The sequence below is a fragment of the Eptesicus fuscus genome, chromosome 10 (genome assembly GCF_027574615.1).
Source record: "Eptesicus fuscus isolate TK198812 chromosome 10, DD_ASM_mEF_20220401, whole genome shotgun sequence".
In the NCBI taxonomy this organism is placed as follows: domain Eukaryota; kingdom Metazoa; phylum Chordata; class Mammalia; order Chiroptera; family Vespertilionidae; genus Eptesicus; species Eptesicus fuscus.
This window is the reverse complement of record NC_072482.1, coordinates 62,725,965-62,748,863: the sequence shown is the minus strand read 5'-3', so window position 1 is coordinate 62,748,863 and position 22,899 is coordinate 62,725,965. Positions and strand designations below refer to the sequence as shown.

Genomic DNA, 22,899 nt, shown 5'->3' with positions numbered 1-22,899 from the left:
TAGGAGATAATCAAGAATCACTTCATCATCATAAACTCTGGTATGGTTGAAAGGAACTCATTATGAAGGACAAAAGACAGTCTTGAAATTCCAAGGGTTTTAGGAGCACTGTGCTAGGAACCCTGTACAAAATCCAATTACATATATATATATATATATATATATTATTACTTCAAATAGAATTGAAGTAATATATGTATTACTTCAAATAGAATTGAAACTAGGTCAATATCTGTGCTCTGGCACATAATAGCTATATGATCTCAGAGAAGGTCTCATTTTCCATGGGATTGGCATCAAAGAGACTAGATTCAGATCTTAGTTCCATTTATTGATTCCTTTAGCCACTCTGGATCTCAGGATTTCCTTAGTAAATCAAAGTTGCTGTCAGAATCTGCCTCAGAGAGTTAGACTATGATAATATGTGTGAACCATTTGAGTTGGTGCCTTACACATGGAAAGGAGTATGGAAAGGAGTATGTTTGATTTTGGCTTTAGTAAACACATACTTTATATTTTTTCCTAATACTTACATTCTTCTTACTCTATGTCAGAAACTGTTCTAAAGGTTTGGATGTAATATTTAGTTGACAGCTGTTATAAAAATTAAGTTAAACAATGCATATAAAATAACTTAAAAGGCCTCAATACCTCACACACACACACACACACACACACACACACACTATCTTAAAAAGAGAAAAAAAGAGGAGATAACAACCAAATGTCTCTCTAATGTTTTGTCCTTAATTGAATACCAATACTGATTAACATTTCACCTAATAGCTTGTGATTTGTTCAAATCCTCTGAGGCTCTGACAGTCTGGGAAGAAGTCAGATGTTTTATAGCCCCATCTTTCTTTAGAAATCATTAAACCGCCTCAGCCCTTGCTTTGTAATTTTTCATGTCAAATGAATGGTACTGAGAGTGAAAGTAGAAAACTCCAACATTAAATGTTCTGTTATTTCCATTCAAGTGTATCCTGATTTATGTCGCCTCATCTAGTATATTGTTTTACTGTTCATTAATATTCTGCTCTTAAACATTAGTCTCAACCATATCTGATGATATGTTTAGCATGTCACTCTCTTATGTGATATAGTTATTTTGATAAATATATGTACCTCCAACTTCCTAATAACAGGTATCACTCATTTACCCACGTAAACAAGATGTTATAAAGCATTAACTGCTCTAAACAGGTTTATAAGCTTTGAGCTGAAGTTTCTTTAGAAACTAACAGAAGAATTAAAAAGGCAATCCCAAATGCTAATTGTATTGTCTGGCTTATGCATTTTTTATTCCATTCCTATGACAAGACTTTTTAATCTAAATTATCTGACATTAATGTCTTGAGATAAGAGACTTTTGGAACTCATTTCTATGGACTGAGAAATTTTGTCTACATGCAATCAAGAAATATTTATTGAGTGCTTATGTGCCAATCATGTACCAGTTGTTGGTCAAAGTAGTGAATAAAACAGTCAAAAAGTCATGCCTTTACTAAAATAAGTCAAAATACAGCAGTATTATGAAGCTCCTAAAGCAACTGACCTTTTCCCTTTTAGGCCAGATTATCCAGTATTTCAGTTGATCAAGAAGCTATTGTGAAGGCCATTAATTCTTTTATTTATCATTTATTTTTAAAATATATTTTTTATTGATTTCAGAGAGGAAGGGAAAGGGAGAGAGAGATAGAAACATCAATGATGAGAGAGAATCATTGATCGACCCCTTCCTGCATGCTCCCTACTGGGGATTGAGTCCGAAACCCAGCATGTGCCCCAACCAGGAATCAAACTATGACCTCCTGGTTCATAGGTCAACGCTCAACCACTGAGCCACTCTGGACGGGCTGTTAACTCTTAAATAATTGAAGCAGAAACTTGCCAATTGGGTAATAACCTTCTTGCCTTGAAAGAGAAAAAGTTCCCATAGGTATCAAGGACAACCATTTCACCCATGTTCTTTCTCTGTATGTGTGAGTGGATCCCAGTTCCAAAGAGTGAAGGTCTTAGGGAATGTGCTCTGCAGTTAGGAGCATATTCACAGACACGAAAACTGAAGTCTCCATAATACAGATTTGAGGCTGAACATGAATACAAAAGCAAAAATACACCACCAATAAGTAAAGAACATATGTGGGAATGTTGAGGAATTGGGAAGGGTGTGAGAGACCTGCTCTCTTTGTAGTGGCAATAGTTCTACTTCCCAAATCCCTGGGGGGGGGGGGGGGGGGGTGGAATCTGGGACAGAAATGGGAGTGGGAAGGTAGTCAGTGATCATAAAACAGGACAAATTTGCTTGGACCCTATGAAGTTCTAGCCTTTGATCTGGCCTTATTATTGACTCAGTTAACTGATCTCCAACACTAATTAAATATATTATCAAAAATCAAATACACCATTGCCTCTTTCAGTTGTTTTAAAAATTCACATTTCTATTTTCTATAAAAATGAAACTGCCAGGACTTTGATTTGAGTTCAGAAAGGCACAAGTATGGAATCTAAATCACACTCTCAGAGATCCGCTATTTGACCCAGGGTTTGGATTTCTAGTTACAATAGCCACATCAGAAAGCAAGGAAATAAAGTCTGAGGGAGTTTAGCAACAAACAGTGCTGAGTCTATTTTTCTTTAAGTTCCCTTGAGGGTTTTCCAAGAGCAAAAGGCTCCTTTCCTCTTAGAAAGGGCGCCATGGCTGCTAGTGCGGGCTGAGAAAGGCACAGTGTTTTCGTTTCCCCAGCCAAGACAGACTTTCCTCTGAATAAAACACAAACATTTAATGCTGATGAAAAACAAAAAAGGAACCCTCAGCGGCTGGCATTGCCTCTGAGTCTCCCACCACAGAGACCAATGGTCACGCAGTTATTCCCAAGGACCATTTGCACAGAATTCATTTATTTATTTTGGGGTTGGCCAGACATCCACCATGTCTAGTATTAGCTATGGTAATGGCTCCAATTAAGGAAAATGTCGTCTGTTTGAAGCAGCAGGACATTAGCTCAAGGCAGATGACTCCAGACACTGGCAGATGTTTCAGCTCTTCAAGCAGTATGCAGGCTGCTGGGAGAAACATCTTCAAAGAAACATGAATGTCCTGGCCTCTTCACTGACAGTGTTTCTTTAAGACAGCGAAGGAATAAGAACAAGCAAATTGAAGAGTAAAGGCCAAAGAAATGTAATTTCATGGAATGTTTTTAATCAAACTGTTGAAGGAAGTAAATTGTGGGTATTACCTTTCACTGAGAAGCACATATTGTTTTCTGACTTGATTTTATAAATATCTTTAAACAAAGCAAACACATCCATTTTCTTTCCTCGGAAAGCCCATTAGGGTAAAATTGCTTACACATGCAGTAATGTGAGAATAGCAGATCATGCTCCATCGATAGTACAGTACCTAGGCCAAAACTAATTTAAGAGTCTTTAAAACTTTTTATACCCACCTCATAGGGGTGGATTCATGTGTCAGTGTAGAATTATCCAAACATGTGCAGAGTAATATTTCACTTCCCCTGCCTTAATAATTAATTTGGTTATTTATTCTGCAGAACTAATATTCTTATTACTTTTCTGACCTAGATTTTATTATCTTAAAAAAAAATTAAGATGAAAAATTAAGAGAGGCATTCCATGGACTAGAATCCTTTTACTGTGGATCCTATTGCTTGAGTACTTGCTTTGTGACTTTATTTCCATTCTTCAAGGTGCACATAAAAGAAATTAAAGGCCCAGTACACAAAATTCAGGTGGGGTCCCTAGGCCTGGCCAGTGATCAAGGCTGATCGGGGACTTCCTTCCCCTGGCTGCCGGCTGCCTTCCTTCATTCTGTACCACTCCCTGGTGGTCCGTGCCCATCATAGCGAGTGGTCGAACTCCCAGTAGGTTGAACTCCAAGGGGACAATTTGCCTATTAGCCTTTTATTATATAGGATAGTTTAGAATTGGCTCATAACTGTAAAGAGTGGAAGAGATCTAGGGAATAAAAAAGGGGGAACTTTCAAATTTATACACAGAAAGTGATGGGAATAAGAGAAAATTCTCACATAAATCTAAAATTGCAGGCAAAATTTGCTTATTTCATTTGCCTTTGGAATATGTGTTTTAGACTTTATGTATAATAAATGGTTTTCTGAAATGCCCACTGCTTCTAGTAAAAATAATGAAATGCCTCTATGGAAAAATAAGTAAGGTGAACCTGGAAAATGGTTTCACAAATGGAGTGGCATTTTCTATCTGAGCCTGCTGGCCTAAACTTTTCCAAAAGGAAGAGAATTTACTTTAAATAAAGCAAATGGCCACACCCATTTGAAGAAGGTCTCTTCAGTGATTTATGGAATTGACTTCTAACATCCCCTTACAATTCTAGTTTTGCAGAATCCTGCTATAGAAAAAATGGAGCTGTTCGGTGTATTTGTAAAGAAAACTACGCTGGACCTAACTGTGAAAGGTAAGCTAATAAAATGTACCATTTTCTGTGTGGATCAAAGGAATCTTTCTGTTGCTTGCATTCATCAGGTCTGCCTTTCTCCCCTTCAATAGATGCTGAAGTGGATGATTGAGAGGAAGGAGTAGGAGATAGCATTTCATAACCCCATGTCCCAGACACAGATATAACAATATGTTCCCTAGGGGCCCAGGGCCACATCCAGATAAATGGACACAGGAAAAAAAATGTGTATTTTAAAAAGATTCTCTGGATGGTTTTGTTAACACTCCCCTCTCTCTCTATCATTTGGAACCAGTAGTATAATTGATGGAGAGTGAGGCTGCCTTGGTAAATAAAAAATAAATCATATCCTCTATTAGAGTATTAAGTTTAAAATACATTGCAATGCACTGAAATAAAAGCACTGAAGTAAAATTGAAAGTCAAAATTAAATCCTCTATCAGAGCAATCCATTGAAATAAGCATGAATCTATTATTTAATTCAGTCTTCACACCATTTCTTCCCCTGAAATATAAAAAAAAAAAAATTCCATGAGAGTTTGCATTTTCTGAATCCCCATTTGGTATCTACACCTAACTTTTCTTTTTTTGAGTTGCTCTGAGCTCTACTCAATCAAGAAAGGCCTTGGGGACTAAAGATGTGAGGCTTCCCACTGAATGATTTCTGGCAAGACATTCTTCATTCTCCCCACCTGTCAACTGCTCACAGATTTCTATGATAAAATGGTCTCACCAAAAAAAAATCTCACAGAGAGGCCTTCTAATTTTCAACAGAAATGCATAAACAATGGCCTCATCATGGTGTTTAGACAGCAAAATGTTAGGTGGTGTCATAAAGACAGGGAGGGAAGGGCCAGGAGGGACCAGTCCAACATCTGCAGTGTACTCACCTCCTCACAACATCACACTCCCGACCAGCCTGAATGTGACTTAGCCTTGAGATCAAAACATAAACTTTAAATGATAAGCCAGCTCACTTCCAAAGAAAACACCCTCCATCTCTCAAAATGTAGTTCTGCAACTTTTTATAAAAAGCCACAATGTCTATGGTACAGAGAAAATCTCTATACTCAGAGGTCATTGTTATTATGATTATTAAATGTGCAAAATGTGAATAATTCTTTCTCGAATGGGTCATGGGATTTTTCCCTTTTTTTATTTTTATTTTTTTTTTATTAATCCTCACCCAAGGATATTTTTCCATTGATTTTTAGGGAGAGTGGAAGAGAGAGGGAAAGACAGAGAGAAATATCGATGTGAGAGAAACACACAACACACATCAATTGGTTGCCTCCTGCATGAACCCTGACCAGGGCCTGGGCCAAAGAGGAGCCTATAACCTTGACTGGAATCGAACCCAGGACCCTTTGGTCCACAGGCTAACGCTCTATCCACTGAGCCAAACCAACTAGGGCAGATTTTTCCCCTTTTTTGCTGTAAAGGAAGAGGGAAAGTAAAAGCTGAGGGCCATGTGAGTTTCATCTTTCAGAGATGATCAGATTACCTTTGGTTGATTGATGTTGGCGACACACTCATTCTATTATTTCCTTACTGAGGGACCCAGGAATATGAGGCACTTGATTTATTCTTTTTTTTTTTCTCAGTGGGGGTCTGAGAGGATTGTTAATCATCCAGGGATGGAGTTTTTTTCTCACCAGTGTTTGAGGTTAAACTCAATTTAGTCTGATAAGGATTGAGCTGTATTCCCAGATAATGGGTGTTCGATGGCTCTTGTGAGGGGAACTAATGACCTTAAATAGATTCCTGCTAGCCTAATGCAAGGCCTCCCAGAAGTGAAGTAATCTCAGCCCTAAGAGCTCATTTCTGCAAAATCGCATAGGGTGCAGCTAAAGGTTCTGTCTGCAACAGTGGGGGTCCTGGCACAGAGCATGCCCACCTGAGATGTGGGACTGTGGGTAATAAATCCCCTGGCCCACATCAGAGGCTCCTAGGACCTGCCATTACCCCGTAAGGCTGGATCAGATTGGGTGCTTATGATGGACCTAGATTGATAAGATGGAGGAGAGAGCACTAGTTTGGAAAATGGAAGTAGAGGGCCTGGCTCAGTTTGAATCTCAACTCTAGCCCTTTGTGATCTTCCTGGGCAAGTTATTTTGACCTCTAAGTTATTTCCACATCTCCAGAATGGAGAAAATGAAAATACCCACTTTATGAGACTGTTGTGAGGCGGTGCTGCCAAGTTTTTAGTATGACACCAAGTACTTAATACAGGCTCAATAAAAACTAACTGGTGACAGTCTGAGTCACTGTGGTCATTGTCCAATTTCCACCACTGGCATAATGTGTGTCTGGGATATGGTGGCTCATTTCCCTGACTCTCAGTTTCCTTAGCTAGAAATTACGGCTTTCAAGTAAATAGTGCCCTTCATTGATTGTCTCCTGTGTCTCATAGCTTTACATCCTCATCTCTCAGCCTCATGACCATCCTGAGAGGAGGGTGTAGGTGAGGAAACAGAGGGCATGGAAGGTGATGGGACTTGTCTAAAGTCACATTTCTGCTATGTGGAGGAACCAGGATTTGTAGTTGAGCTTAAAAACTGGACTCTTGCCATGGCTTGGTGACTCGGTTGGTTGAAGTGTTATCTATTACACCAAAAGGTGCAGCTTTGATTCCTGGTCAGGGCACATACCTAGATTGCAAGTTTGATATCCAGTTAGGGTGCATGTGGGAGGCAACTGATCTATGTTTCTCTCTCTCTCTCTCCTCTCTCTCTCTCTCTCTCTCTCTCTCTCTCTCTCTCTCTCTCTCTCTCCACCTTCCTCCCTCTGTAAAAAATAAATCAATAAAAAAACCCACATATCCTTGGGTGAGGATTAAAATTTAAAAATCTGGACTCTTTTTTTGTCCCCATACTGCTTTTCCCAAATGTCTTCCTATTTTAAACATTGACAATGAACGAATTTGATGAGTCTCTGATATGCAAGAGAAAAATTGTTAATCTGTTACTCCCAGAAGTCACTTGCTTTCACAGGAGGCTACGAAGGTGCTAGAAGTAAGCATCCCTTCTAAAGCCTTTCACCTTTATTGGGGGAGGATCACTTCCAGCAACTTTTTATCTTCCCCTTCTCTGTCCACCCTGTCTCACATCCTACAGTTCTAAAGATAAAGCACTGAGGTCTTTTACATAAAAAAATGATCTTACAATCCAGGTATTCCTCCTAAAAATGGAAATGGCCATACAGCAGTTTGGTGCAGTAGATAGGGATGCAGAAATATCTGAGACATGATTTATTATCCTCAATGAAAGTCAAGACTAGGGGAGGAGACAAACCTGAAAACCATCCATTACAAGGCAGAAAAAAGGAAATGCTAAATAAAAAACAAGCAAAGACTCTTCAAGAGTGTCATGGAAAGAATGATTTTTTTTTCTTCCCATGGAAGGGCTGGATCATAAAAAAAAAAAAATAAAAGTGGTCTTAGCTGCTTTTGATTTGTGTTTGACCCTGGGCCTGAGAGGGAGTTTCTGTTTTGAATTTGACAGCCAAGTTGTGAAATTGTCCCAGTTAAATTTCATCTAATCTATGCTCTCACTGTCTTTGTGAACTTGGACTTGTCCACAGATCTTTTCAAAATATGCAGTTGATTCGTATGGGTATCGATTCAAACAAAAATAAAAATTGGTCTAAACAAAGAACACTGGGTGTTTTTGTACTTAGACATGATTTAATCAAGAGAAGGATTTCAAATATGACTGTGTGTAAATGTCCCCTGAAAACCTTCTGATTCCTGAGCCCTCCTCAAAACCTCTCTGTGCCCCATTGTAGAAGGACCTCAAAGGGTGAGGCCTGGGGACCTGTAATTTGACTACACCCTGGATTCTCTTCCCAGTCCTCTGCATTATGAACTACTGCTGTATGTCAGTCTTCAGTACCACACCCGCATAATAAAACACAGTGTCTCTCTAACCGTGGCTCAAGGACCCTTGTATCCTTGAAAATATTCGTGGAGTTTTATGGGTTCTCAGTGAATAGTAGCTTTGTGTTTAATTTTAATGATAATCTTGATTTTTAAAGTTAATTGAACATGTTCTGGACTTTCTGTACCATTTCATAATAAAGGGAGATCTTCTTCAGAGCTGAGGAGAAAATAACAGCCAGTGGTGTGTCAATGACATAGACAAGTGGAGGCTGAATGGCATGACATCAAGGCAAACAGAATCATTACATGGCACACGGCAGGGCATGCATGCTGAGCCAGACAGTCCTCTAGCATGTCATGCAAGTGGTTAGTCACTTGCAACAAGACATCAACTATTGTCTTGAATTAATACTGTTAATTTGAATTTGATTAATTTTCCAGTTTTGTGTTTTATTTAGAAAATTCATCTTGGTTTTCAAGATGTTTAAAAGCCACAGACACAAGGAGTTTCTACCTATGTTTGAAATATTTAAATATTTAAAGATAATTTAAATGAATACTGGAAGAGGTATTCTATAAGAATATTTTTGTTTCACAGGGATTCATACCACATACAAGTTGGAGAAACCCTGGTCTAAAGCGTAACACATGAGCCTCTTTCTGTGCCATGTAAAACAGCTCCAAAATCTTGTCTTCACAGCAAGGTCCATGTTTCTTAGCCTGCTCTGGCCCCTACCTGTCTCTTCCTAAAGACCTTTCTACCCTCATAATTTAAAACCCACATATTGGACCTGCTGCTCCCCAAATCCACTAGATCAACTGTGGAGCTTACCACATTGTGTCAGATGATAATGATAAAAATAATAACTAGCATTTAATAAGTGCTTACAGTCTGTCATGCACTATTTACATTCAATGATACATTTAAGTCTAAAAAATCTATGATATACACTTTTGTCTTTTACCGAGGGAAAAACTTTTTAGTCTATACTATTAAACTGTGAGTTGTTCAAGAGAAATAGCATCGTATTCATTTATTTAGTCACTCTTCCCCCATCACAGTATCTGGCACATGGTGAGCACTCAGTTATATTTGTTTTGGTAATTTTTTTTTTACTAAAACAACACCTTTAACGTTTCTTTAAAAGGCACCATGTAGTGGAAAGCCAATTCTTCCCCTATTTGACCCCCTATTTCCCATCCCATGCCAGGAAAATGGAAAAGTGTGGCCCAAGTTACTGCCTTCTGACTGAATAGAGGTTCCAAGTGGAAGTTATCTTCTGATGCAAATAATTTTAAAATGCACAACTGTATAGATAGGAGTTTTATAATTTTCATCCCAACATGATCTTTCCTCTGCTCCTAAATAGTACATTTCAAAGATGATGAGCCAGAGACTCAGAGCCATGAAGTGGCTTAAGCTAAGGACACATAGCTGGCTAGTGATAAACCTGAAACCAAAACCCAGGGCCCTCAATAGTCCATCTAAAGTTTTCAGTTAATAAACATGTATGATCTCAATGGCTCAGTACTCCTCATTGTCTTTATGGCAGCATTAATAGAATACCTTAATCCATTCAATTTTGCAGTAAAGTGAGAGACATCCTAAACCCATGTGAGGATTCATCATGGATTTTGTTGCTTAACGATCAGGAGAACAATGGAGCAAATTAAAGCAAATCCCAGTGCACCTTATAACCCTAACAAGAATGGCTAATCATAGTGTCATCAGAGATGATGATGATAGTGATAACGATTTTGATGATGGCCTTGATGATAGAAAATAATAAAGAAGGGCAGGAGGAATAAAAAGATAATATTTATTGAGGCTTACTATGACTCAGGGATTTATTTTGATTCTTTCTAAGGCACTAAGTTTTTCAAACTTAAGCTATCAGACCTGTTATCTGTGTACAATTCTTATGCCTCCCTACTCTCTGCCTTGCTCCACTTCTGGATTCTGACTCTCTGACCTCAATGGAATACTTACATTTTCCTAGCCTTATTTTCCTGTCTTTCATTGAGAAGTAGATAGTATTTTTATGGCACCTACTATGCAACAAGAACTTTTTTTAATTTAATTTAATTTAATTTAATCCCAATGATAGCTACATAGAAAGCCTTCTGTGCCACCTATGGCCCTGGGCGAAGCAGAGGACAGGAAAAGAGTTCCAAAAATTCCCCAAACAATAACTATTGGTAAACATTTAGTCTGATTTCCTCAAAACAATCTTTTGTTTCCATTTTGCCCAAATAATACAATCACTAACTGAAATGACAAAGTTCATATGCTGGTCTTTCCTTTCCCCTGAGTGAATCGAGTCACTAATAAAGCTAGAAATGAGATTGTGGACCAAGCTGCTGGATACCAGAGCTCCAGTACTGACTCTAAATCCAACTACTGATCCTTTTATAACCTTCCTATTGTCCTTTTGAAGGTAGGAATTGGGTGCACTAATATCATTTGATTATTCAACTATTATAATCATTAATTGGTTAATTACTTAGTATATTAATGCCAGACTAGTGGAGTAGAAAGAGCATTAAATTTGGAGTCTCCTAATAGGTTGGAGCCCTGTAGCAATGAACACATTGTTTAGCTTTTCCATGCTCTACTTTCCTTATCTATAAGAGCAGGGGCTTTTATGGGGCCAGGAGTAAGAAACTAGCTATGTGAGCCTATACAAATCTGTAGTGTTGAAGTTTGGACAGTGACTTCAGAGTTGCCACCAAATCTATCACCAAAAGATGTTCTTGAAACTCAAAGTAACTTAAAGTAAGTTTCCAGCCCTAACTGGTTTGGCTCAGTTGATAGAGCGTCGGCCTGCAGACTGAAGGCTCCCTGGTTCGATTCTGGTCAAGGGCATGTAACCTTGGTTGTGGGCACATCCCCAGAAGGGGGTGTGCAGGAGGCAGCTGATCAATGTTTCTCATCAATGTTTCTATCTCTCTATCCCTCTCCCTTTCTCTCTGTAAAAAAATCAATAAAATATATATTTTTTTAAAAAGTAGGTTTCCACTGTGATTGAGATTCTGACTTACAGGATAGAGAACTCATTTTTTTCTCTTATGGAAGACCAGGGGACAACCTATGGAGATCAAATACAGTGAAATTAAACTGAGAAATGAACGTAACTGGCATCTGACTCATGCGAGCTTGGGCCAGTCCCTTCATTCCTAGACCTCAGGATTCCCAGCTGCACATTAAGGGAGTAGATCTGAGTTCCATTTCACTGAGTCTAAGAGTCTAATATTCTGTTTGGTGAACTGCAGCAAAGGTTAGAAATTCAATCCAGCCATGTGTTCTATAGAGGAATGATTTATGCTGGCTTGGGGACCAGAGGGCCAGTAAATTGAGGTGCAAAGACATGAATGAATGCATATGAGTAACAAAACTCATTACACATTTTCTCTTGGGGATGTCTCTTTGTAGATTGTGTGACACTTTAATTCATTCTTATCTTTAAATAGACCTTGATTTCTAGAATTCAGATATTATGGATGATTGTGCTTCATTTGTTCACTGTTCTTTCAGAATGGGCTGTGTATTTTTCCTCTTCCTGTCTTTCTGTGCCTTGCATAAATAGACATGAATTGTCCCTCTGTTGGGTGAATTCACTCATTCATTTATAGTAGCAACAGTGTGGTCCAGGGTGGAGTGAAGGAAAGAACATGAGGGTCAGAAGGTCCTCAGAATGCCAGGCCTGTGTGGCCTACCTCCCAGTTGTCTGTGGTAACTAAGTGAACTCACCCAGGTGAAGCTATGAGATACAAGGCAAGTCAAGGATATAAAGACTGACCATACACCATCATTACAGCTACACCAAAAAAACTGAGATGTAGGAATAAAGGCTGGAAGATCATATGCAAAATGTTGAACAATTATTTCATTAGGGCCTTGGGATTACAGGTGTGATTTTTATTTTTCATTTATTTTTTTTCAAATGTTCTGAATCATAATTTTAGTTCTTTAAATGGAAGCTTTTAAAATGTAGTATCTTGTTACTACAAACTAAACCTTACTTATTTCCTTGGAAAGTCCTCCCTTCCTTTCCATTCCCAAGGCCAATGCCCTAGCCCAGGCTCTCCACACCCCATCCTGGTCTCCCCATTCCAGCCTGCAGTCCGCAGCCAACATAAAATCCAAATTTTAACTTCTTTGTTTAAAAATAGGAAATTTTAGCAATACAGGTCCTCCGTTCCCTCACAGCTACAATTTGGCAACAGTTGACAGGAACCAAGCAGCAGCTGGCCCTTATATGGGCCTGCAGTTCCACAACTCACAGCAGGGCCTTAGCTGGCCCACAGGGCAGCTTTGGGAAAAATAGAGAAAAGCATGTGTCCCTCTGAGCAGAGGCAGCCCCACCTAGAGTGCACAGTTTGGCCAGGCCAGCAAAGGTTGGATGGATTTCAGTCACCAGTCTCCAACGGGGCTAGGCTGTCTCACGAGGGGCCCAGCCAGCATGACCAAAGGCACCAGCTGTGCCCCCACAACAAATGCAGTAGTTAGGTGCCTTGGCCTCTGTAGACCCAGAGATCTAAAATGTCCAGAATAATGGCTACTTAGGCTCCAGCTCTGTTTTTCTGTGGTACCCTCAGCTCTGCCCTCTGCCTTGTCTCCACATTGCCTTTCCTCGGTCACAAGATGGCTTCAGAACTACGAGCACCACCTGACTCTTCATTTACCTACAGATGAAAAGATGCCTCCCCATAACCCTCAAACAAGAGCCCTGAGCTATACTCCAATTGAATCACCTCTGAGCCAATCCATTTTGGACAGGATAGTGCCAGGCATTGATTGGCTCAGATTTAGGTTACCTGAACAGTTCACTACAGCAAGGTGGACAGTGATTTATATCAGTGTTTCTCAACAAAGGCGTTATTAACATTTTGACCAAGATAATTCCTAGCTGTGCATTAGTAGTGCGTCTCATTTAGCATATCTAGCACCATCCATCACATGCCAGCTGTGCACGCTAGTTGTTGGAATGACCAAAAACGCCCACACATTGGTCATATCCAGACACTCCTACATCTGGAGGGCTGGCCATGATAAATAGGCTGTAACACATAGGGGAGGGGTGGTTCCTTAAAAACAAAGTCTAGTTCTATTAGAAAGATGGGAGATGTGAATGAATTCTGGAAAAGCAAACCACAAGTATTAACTACGCTTTTGTTCTAGATGGGAAAGAAGATTAAAAGGAAGAAAAAACTACGGCTGTTAAATTTTTAACATGTGATTCCCCTTCAGATGTGCTCCTGGTTATTATGGAAACCCTTTGCTTGTTGGAAACACCTGTAAGAAATGTGACTGCAGTGGAAATTCTGATCCTAACCTGATTTTTGAAGATTGTGATGAGATCACCGGCCAGTGTAGGAATTGCTTACGTAATACCACTGGATTCAAGTGTGAACACTGCGCCCCAGGCTACTATGGGGATGCCAGGATAGCCAAGAACTGTGCAGGTACAGTACTGTAAGTCCTCAGACACCACCTGGCCAATGCACGTCCTGGATTTAGATGTATTTATCTTGGGAAAATATCACAAGTGCCCCCTTGTCACTTTTCCAGGGCAATGCACATGCTCAGGAATGTGCATTCCAAACTCACCCGTGGTGGATATTACCAAGGCTACTAATGTAACTTAGCTCATGAGCCAAGAGACACTGACACAAATGAGCGCTTGCCTTGCCATCTTATATCCTTCCCATTTTGATCAAAGAAGAAAAGCAGACTTCCATGGACAGCCTATGATTGGCCAGAATTCTGAATTAAAATCTCCATGGTTCACATCACTTTTCTTATTCTGGAAGCTAAGTCCCATTTTTCATTCATGTTTGGTAAAACTGACATTTCAGTGCAATAAGTGAGCAAATCAATGGTAGAGCTTACTCACCCCCCAATTTCCTCAAATTGTCAGAGCAACTATCTCAGGTAGAGTATAAGAATTGACTTCAGTTAGACTGAAATGTATACATTTCATTGATAATTTCTATAATCCATTTGCCACACAGAATAAAGCTCTTCATAGGTAAAGTTAAATTGCCCTCCTCTAGGAATAAGGCTTGACTTTGAGGGGAAGAAGGGTGAGGAAGAGGTGTTGTACTCTTGTGGCATGGCTCCTATTGGAAATCCCCTCATTAAAACAAAGTCCCACTTTAAAAGGTTCTAAGTGCAAAGGTTAATATTGAGAGGAAAACACATGTGCTCTTCAGAAATCATAATAAAAGTGAACATGTCTACAAGAAAGCAAAGTGCACAAAGGCATCATACCGAAAAGGACACAGGGAAGAGCGTGCTGTGTCCAGACAGACTACAGAAGAAAAGCAGGCAACAGAAAGAGCGCTGGAGCTCTGGCTGGGTGGCTCCGTTGATTAGAGCACTGTCCCTCACACCAAAAGATTTTGCATTCAATTCCTTGTCAGGTCACATACCAATGTTGCGGGTTCGTTCCCTGGTTGGGGCATGTACAGGAAGCAACCAATTGATGTTTCTCTTTCACATACATGTTTCTCTCTCTCTTCCTCTTTCTAATGTGTGTGTGTGTGTGTGTGTGTATGTGTGTGTGTGTGTGTGTGTGTGTATGCACATACATATATATATACTTATATATATATTTACACACACACACATACACACACACACACACACCCTGGGGCAAGAATTTTAAAAAACTGCAAAATCAAAGCCTTAGACATTGATGAATATTCTGATTCTCAAAACATTTACTAAACTTATGTTTAAACTACATAGAAGCAGATCACTCTTAGAAAAGATCTAAAGCTAAAAGCAATAAAGCATGATCTTGCTGAATGGTTTAATAAATCTACATTTTGTGGAACATTAAACAGCTGAAATGTAATAAATGCATTTCTCCTTACAGCTAAATTTTTTTATGATTTTTCTCTAAAGACAGTTAAGAGATGGGGAAAATTCACAATTCTATTTCAGCTTATTGTTAGCATGGATAGCTTAGGAATTCCTTTTTCAATATCACAAATTAATTTCTACTCTGAAATAGGGGTTTTGTTTTTGTTTTTTTCCAAATGACCTTCTTGAAAATCCTCAGTAGATGAATAATGGGTTCTCAGGATTTCTAAATTTATGTAAATATGTTCCTAATTTTTTCCACGACATTATTCCTAGCCCTCACTGAGAGCTATCACTTGGAGGTTTGGAGTCAGCTTTGCCAAGGGTCAGGCACTGTGGAAGCCAAGATTTGCTCTTGGGCCTCCTCACTCTCTCCTCACTGGACTACTCCTCCTTCACACCTGGCAATGATCAACCCCGCAGTTGGATTAAACTGGAGAATCAGGCTGCAATGAAAGGCTGGCTTTCAGAGTCCAGTTGAATAATGGGCTCCATGATTATCTTGTATCTTGTGAAATTTACCAGGCTTTTTCTGGACTGAAGCAGCTGTATAGTCAAGATTTGGAAAGGAGTCCTAGAAAATTTAAATTTGTTTTTACACAAGGGTCTCCTTTGAAAATCCCACTGGGCTGGGGCTCAATTGGGTGAGGGGCACAATCTCTGTATCATAGAATATAATTAATGCCCATTGAGTAGTTATATACTGATAGCCAATATTTCTAGAAACCATGAGAACATTGCTATACTTTAAGCACTAAGAAATGAATCCCTAATCTCTTGTTTTTGTTTCCCACAGTGTGCAATTGTGGAGGAGGCCCATGTGACAGTGTAACCGGAAAATGCTTGGAGAAAAGTTTTGAACCCCCTACAGGCACGGACTGCCCAACCATAAGTAAAAATAACAGTACATGATTGACTAACCCCACTTTCTCTAATGTGCTGCAGGTGGAGGACTAAGGAGAGCTATGCAATACCCCTCTCTAGAAACTGCCTGAGTTTCACCCCTGGCTTTAATCCTGTCTATGCCTCAAACAAATGTACCCTAAACAAAAAATATTCAGGTGCCCACTTGATTCTAATTTGCAAATAGGTGATTTACGTTTAAACACCTCTACAAAACTTACCAAGTCTTTAAGTTTAGCATCTTACCTAGTGGATAAAGGCAAATTCAGAAACATAATTCCCAAAGACTGGGTTTATTTTAGCTCCTTTTCTCCCTTTTCTCTTCAGGTCACTAGATAATATGATATACAGACAATGCTTTACAACTCTGGGAAAACTGAGATACGAAGAGATTTCAGTGTTTTTCCCCAGATCACTCCAAATCTGAAGTGGCACCAGAAATAAAATATGCAGGCCTTATGAAAAGGAGCTGCTCTCTCTTTCCTGGATTTTTCTGTCACTCCTATCAATCAAATAGTGATCAATCCTGATGGTGCAAGGACCTGATGAAACATTTCAAAACAAATTTCCAGAATGAATCTTAATGACTTTTCAAGCGCCATTTATGATAAACCCTCAGCCAATATCATACGCAATGGTGAAAATCAGGAACAAGACAAGGATGCCCACTCTCACCACTCTTACTTAACATAGTTTTGGAAGTCCTAGCCAGAGCAATCAGGCAAGAGAAATAAAAGACACCCAAATTAGGAAGGAAGAAATAAAAGTGTCACTTTTTGCAGATGACATGATTCTGTATATAGAAAAATCTAAAGATTCCACCAAAAAAAAAAAAAAACCTATTAGAAACAATAAATGAATACAGTGAAGTTGCAGGATACAAAACCAATGTACAAAAAGCCATTGCTTTCCTATATACTAACAATGGAACTTCAGAAAAAGAAATGAAAAGAAACTCCTTTTGCAATTGCAACCAAAGGAGTAATATACGTAGGAATAAACTTAACAAAGGAGATGAAGAGCTTATATATTGAAAACTACAAAGCATTATTAAAAGGGATTGCAAAAAACACAATGAAATGGAATGGAAATATATTCCGTGTTCATGTTCATGGATTGGAAGAATCAACATAGTTAAAATGGCCGTATTGCCCAAAGCAATATACAGATTTAATACAATCACCATCCAAATCCCAATGTCATTTTTTTAATAAATAGAGCAAAAAGTCATCCGAGTTGTATGTAATCACAAAATACCCTGAACAGCCACAGAAAGAAGTTGGAGGTATCATACTACCTGACTTGAAATTATACTACAGAGCTAAGATACTCAAAACAGCATGGTACTGGCAGAAGAACAGACATACAGACCAATGGAACAGAATTGAAAGCCCAGAAATAAAACCACAGGTACATGGGCAAATAAATTTTGACAAAGAAGCCAAAAACGCACAATGGAGAAAAGAAAGCCTCCTCAATAAATGGTGCCGGGAAAATTGGAAAGCCACATGCAAAAGAATGAAACTAGATTATAGCTTGTTCCCTTGTACAAAAATTAAATAAAAATGTACCAAGGGCTTGGGACAATAAAGTACATAGAAGAAAACATAGGTACTAAACTTATGAACCTTGGTCATAAAAAACATTTTATGAATTTAACCCCCAAAATCAAGGACATTAGAGGCAAAAATAAATGAATGGGACTATATCAAACTAAAAAGCTTCTGCACAGCAAAAGAAAACTACAACAAAATAAAAAGATAACCAACCGAATGGGAAATGATATTTGCAAACAGCAATTCAGACAAGGGGTTAATATCCAAAATATATAAAAAACTCATACAACTCAACATCAAACAAGCAAACAATCCAATTAAAAAAATGGGCAGAGGGCCTGAACAGACACCTTTCCCAAGAAGACATACAAATAGCCAACAGATATATGAAAAAAATGTGCAACTCCACTAACTTTTAGGGAAATGTAAATCAAAAGTATAATGAGATACCACCTTACACCTGTTAGAATGGTTGTTGTCAACAAGACAGCTAATACAGTAACAGGTGTTGGAGAGGTTATAGAGAAAAGGAATTCTCATTCACTGCTGGCAGGAATGTAAACTGTTATAGCCACAATGGAAAACAGTATGGCAGTTCCTCAAAAATTAAAAAATAGAGTTGCCATATGACCCAGGAATCTATCTTCTAGATATTTACCAAAAAAAACCACACACATTTATTCGCAAAGATATATGCACCCCTATACTCATTGCAGCATTATTCACAGTGACCAAGACATAGAGACAACCAAAGTGTCCTTCAATAGAGGACTGGATAAAGAATATGTGGTACATATATACAATGGAATACTACTCAGCCATAAGAAAAGATGAAATACTGCCATTTGTAACAACATGGATGGATATTGAGAATATGATGCTAAGCAAAATAAGTCAGTCATAAAAAGCTAAGAACCATATGATTTCACTCACGTGGGATATAAAACTGATACTTATAGACACAGACAACAACATGGTGGTTTACCAGAAGGGAAGAGGGCGGGTGTAGTAAAGTGTAAAGGGGGCCAAATATATGGTGACGAAAGATTACTTGACTTTGGGTGGTGGACACACAATGCTACACACAGATCATGCATCACAGAAATGTACACCTGAAACCTAGATGACCCTATGAACCAATATCACCCCAATAGATTTAATTTAAAAAAGTAACTAATATTTATCTTTAAGTAGAGTGATTTAAAGACTATATATTTTTTAACATTAGGTATCCCCTCCCCCAAACAAAAATATCTTGACGTCAGAGTCCTCTGGACACAAGAGATTAATATTACCAATGAATCACATTTTAGAAGATGGCACAGAATGTGAGACACAAGCAGGGTAAAGTTTACACACTGATAACAGGTGGTCCCCAAAGCAAGGTCACTTTAAGGACATCATGATACCTGCCTGGCCGTAAGCATTTCCCCTTCCCAGCCTGATGTTCCTCTGAGAGTCAATATGAGTAAGACCATGTTAAACTTAATTAACATACTAACAACTATTAACACTTCAGTCTCCATTTACCAGTTCTCCAGAAGAAAGTACAATCTGAGAGAGAACAGGAAAGTTTCAAAGGGTGTACCTGTGAGTGTGCCCCAGGAGGGCCCTGGGATCCTGGTGGGTAATGACAGTGGTCAGAAGAACTCACATGTGAAACTTGGGAAGCAATGAGAAATTGCAACTACTGCACCAGACAGGTCAGGCCATGGGGAGGTGCTGAGGGAGTCACCCTTGGGGTGAGGCCAGGGAGTAAGAAGTGCTGGAATCTGAATTGAGACGAAAAAAGATGACAGGAAAGGAGGAGTGCCTATCAAATAGCATCTTCACCAGTGAACACCAAGCAACAGCCCAAAGCCTGACATAAAGAGAGGCATCCCAGAAGGCTGTCCCTTTCATGCTTTCTGTCTGTCTCAGTTCACACTCAGTATTCGTGTTAACCTACTTTCCCCGCTGCATGTGTTGTTTGCTCTTTGTTAGGTGTTAAGTGGGGATAGTGCTTGATGTAGTTTGGCTCATCTTGGACTCTACTCCACTTTGAGTATAAGGACTAGTTCTGTGGCCCAGACCAGCACCTCATGAAACAAAAATGGAAATAGAATTAACTAAGGAAGTCCATATTGTGATCTACTGAAAGCAGCATGCTTCCCAGCTGACTTTTGATTTTGAAGAAATGACATGCGCATTCTGCTTCTAGGCTGTGATAAGTGCATCTGGGATCTGACTGATGACCTTCGCTTAGCCGCGCTCTCCATTGAAGAAAGCAAATCCGGTGTGTTGAGTGTGTCCTCCGGTGCCGCTGCCCATAGACACGTGAATGAAATGAACTCCACCATCTACCTCCTCAAAGTATGCAGAAATGTTTACCTTCTGCGTGTTTTCATTCTGGTTTCACTGAGTCACTCCTAGTAACGCCTATCAGTTTTGGTATCTGAGTCCCATGGCAATATTACAGATTGTTAGCCCTAGGAGATTATGACAAGTTCATTGTAAGCATGAGCTTCAGCCTAAACCAAGAGCAGCCATCTATCAAAGAGGTTAATACTGAAAATGAAATGACTAAAAAACTGATATCTATGTACAAAACTATTGAGGGATGCGAAACACTTATTTCCTTGGTGAAGCTGTACATTGGTCATTCAAATGATTACCACAGACTTACCATTACCTTACGCTCAATGTGCAATGTTTCTGAGAAGTTTCTCTAGAAACATTTCTCTCTGTTGTCTCTCTGTTTCTCTATCTCAATTTTTTTTATCTCTATCTCTATCTCCTACCCTTACCTTACCTTCTCACTGTCATAGTCCCCCTCATTTTCCCATATCCCCCCCATTTTCCCATATTCACACACACACTCAAACACACAACATACTCACATGCTGTTTCTCCTCATAGATCCTGTGGTTAATCTCTAATAAATGAGTTAAAGGCAGGAAACAGTTGAACTGTGCTTGTATATCTAAGCTGTAAGAAGTGGTTTTATTTTCCCCCTCTAAATCATGGGCTTCTATCACAACCAACGGATTTTTTAAAAACAATAATTAACTGAAAGGACAATAGAATTAATACCAGCGTACTTTTTTTTTAACTTTGTTAGTCAATTTCGTATAATAGTTAAGAGCATAAACTTTGAATTTTGATTGTTTGCATTCAAATGCTGGTTCTGACACTTACTAGCTATGTAACCTCTTTATTCTTCAGTTTTCTCATCTGGAATTGAGGGAAATTATTGAACCATCTCATGGATTGTTGAGTGAATTCAGTGAGTTGATATGGGTAGGGTATTAAAACAGTACCTAGCATAGTAAGTGTTCATTACCTTGTGGATGTGCAGATGACATGCACAGCAACTGTCCATATTATGCAAAATGCAAAACAAAACAAAAAAATGACAAAATTGTAGAGCTGGATGGAATCTTAGTAAGCATTCTGTTCCAAACCTAGAAATCCTTCTTGTCCAAACTCATCTGTTTGGACGCATGAAGGCACTAATTCTCAGGGGAGTCACCCAGATTCAGGCCTCTTGATACCACTTGAATCCTCTTTCCCCAACAACACAACTTCAAGATAAATAGAATTATAGCTGACAGAACATTGCCAAGTTTGAGGAGCCTACTCCAAAGTAATCTGAGTAAAGCTACATTTGGACTAAACTCCTCAAAAATGAAAAAGAAAGGGGCAAATGGTCTGACATAAAGAGAATTGCTCTCCTTAAAAAGAAAAAAAGGAAAAGAAATTCCCAGACTCCACCTACATTAATTTGTATGGGTTGATCATTCCTTCCACAGCCTTCCAAAATTGACATTTTAAAGCTCAGACACCCAAGGCCACCACCAGTCTATATTGTGCATTTGTACAAATTAGAAAAAGGTACCCTTTCCCCATGGCCAACACAGCACAGCCCAGGGTCTGCCTGGTGAGCAGAGCTGGAAGAATTTCAGCCCATAGGGCCCTGAGAACTCTCATGCAGTCCCCAACCTCTCTACCAGCCTGCAACAGCCTGCAGACTCATCACCATTTGGGAAACAGAGACTCACATTCTACTCCAAGTCCTCTAACATGGGAAGAGTTTTGTGTTTATTTTTACAAACCTGGTGTGCACATCTACTGATTATTTTCAAAACATTTTTTTCCACAGACAAAATTGTCAGAAAGAGAAAACCAGTATATCCTAAGAAAGATACAAATCAACAACGCTGAGAATACAATGAAAAGCCTTCTGTCTGACCTGGACGAATTAGCTGAAAGGGTATGTATTCAGGTTCTGGAACCACCTTCAGAGAAAGGACTTAGCTGGTGTGAGCCTGGCAAGTCACAAACAACTGAGGCTTAACACAGCTCAGAAAGTATGTAGTGACTCAAATACCTTACAATAAACCAAGAGCAGACTTGGTCTCTACTGTTTCTTCCCATTTTGACTGGTTTCCTTGAAAAGCTGTGCTTTATGAGGAACTATTTTAACATTTGCTGTTGGTTAATATGGTTGATATATTTCAATTAGAAGAGTTGTTCAGCTGTTTGCCTTAGCATTTTATGATTAAGAGCTATAGAGCATCCAGAAATAAGCTTTACCATGTAGAATATAAAATTTATATGTCTGCTAAAGGATGCATTAAATAATAAACAGAAAGAAGAGGAATGATGCTGAGAAAGCAATTTTGCACTTTGGCAGGGAAAAAAATCACTTTCAAATCTCACCTTATACCATATCTATAATAATAAAAGCATAACATGCTAATTAGACTAGATGTCCTTCTGGACGACCTTCCTGACAAAGCTGGGGCTGCAAGGGAAAGCCTTGGTCCCAGGTGCCAGAGGGAAGCTGGTGCTGGCATCTGGGGGAAGGAAGGCCTACTCTTGCACGAATTTCGTGCATCAGGCCTCTAGTACTAAAATAAAATCCCAGACAGATTAAAGACTTGAGTTTAAATCTCAAATTCACAAGAAAACAGAACTAAATATTTATTTGAAATTGAAAGAAAATGACAATACATTTAAATGCAGCATGAAGAATTACAATAAAAAAAGATATAATAGATATGACAAGATAAAATTTCAAATACCCAGTAAGTCAACTAAATAAATGAAAAAGTCAATGAGACTAAGAAAAATATTAAGGGAAATATGACTTGTAAAAGCTCTCAGAAATTAACCACAAAAGCATTGAAATTTGAGCAGAGTCAGTGTGAGAGACTATTAAATACACTCCCCAGCAGCCTAATGGAAAAATATC

The 22,899-nt window shown here is 38.9% G+C and overlaps 1 protein-coding gene across 1 annotated transcript in view; it reads left to right on the top strand.

Moving 5' to 3' along the window:
- The window catches only part of LAMA4 (laminin subunit alpha 4), a 145,608-nt gene that overhangs the window by 44,670 nt on the left and 78,039 nt on the right, over positions 1-22,899 (top strand). The window contains exons 5-9 of the mRNA XM_008160047.3: positions 4,373-4,453; positions 13,585-13,799; positions 16,001-16,096; positions 19,864-20,015; positions 21,805-21,915. Of these exons, the coding sequence (XP_008158269.2) occupies positions 4,373-4,453; positions 13,585-13,799; positions 16,001-16,096; positions 19,864-20,015; positions 21,805-21,915 (655 nt within the window). The remainder of the gene's footprint in view (positions 1-4,372; positions 4,454-13,584; positions 13,800-16,000; positions 16,097-19,863; positions 20,016-21,804; positions 21,916-22,899) is intronic.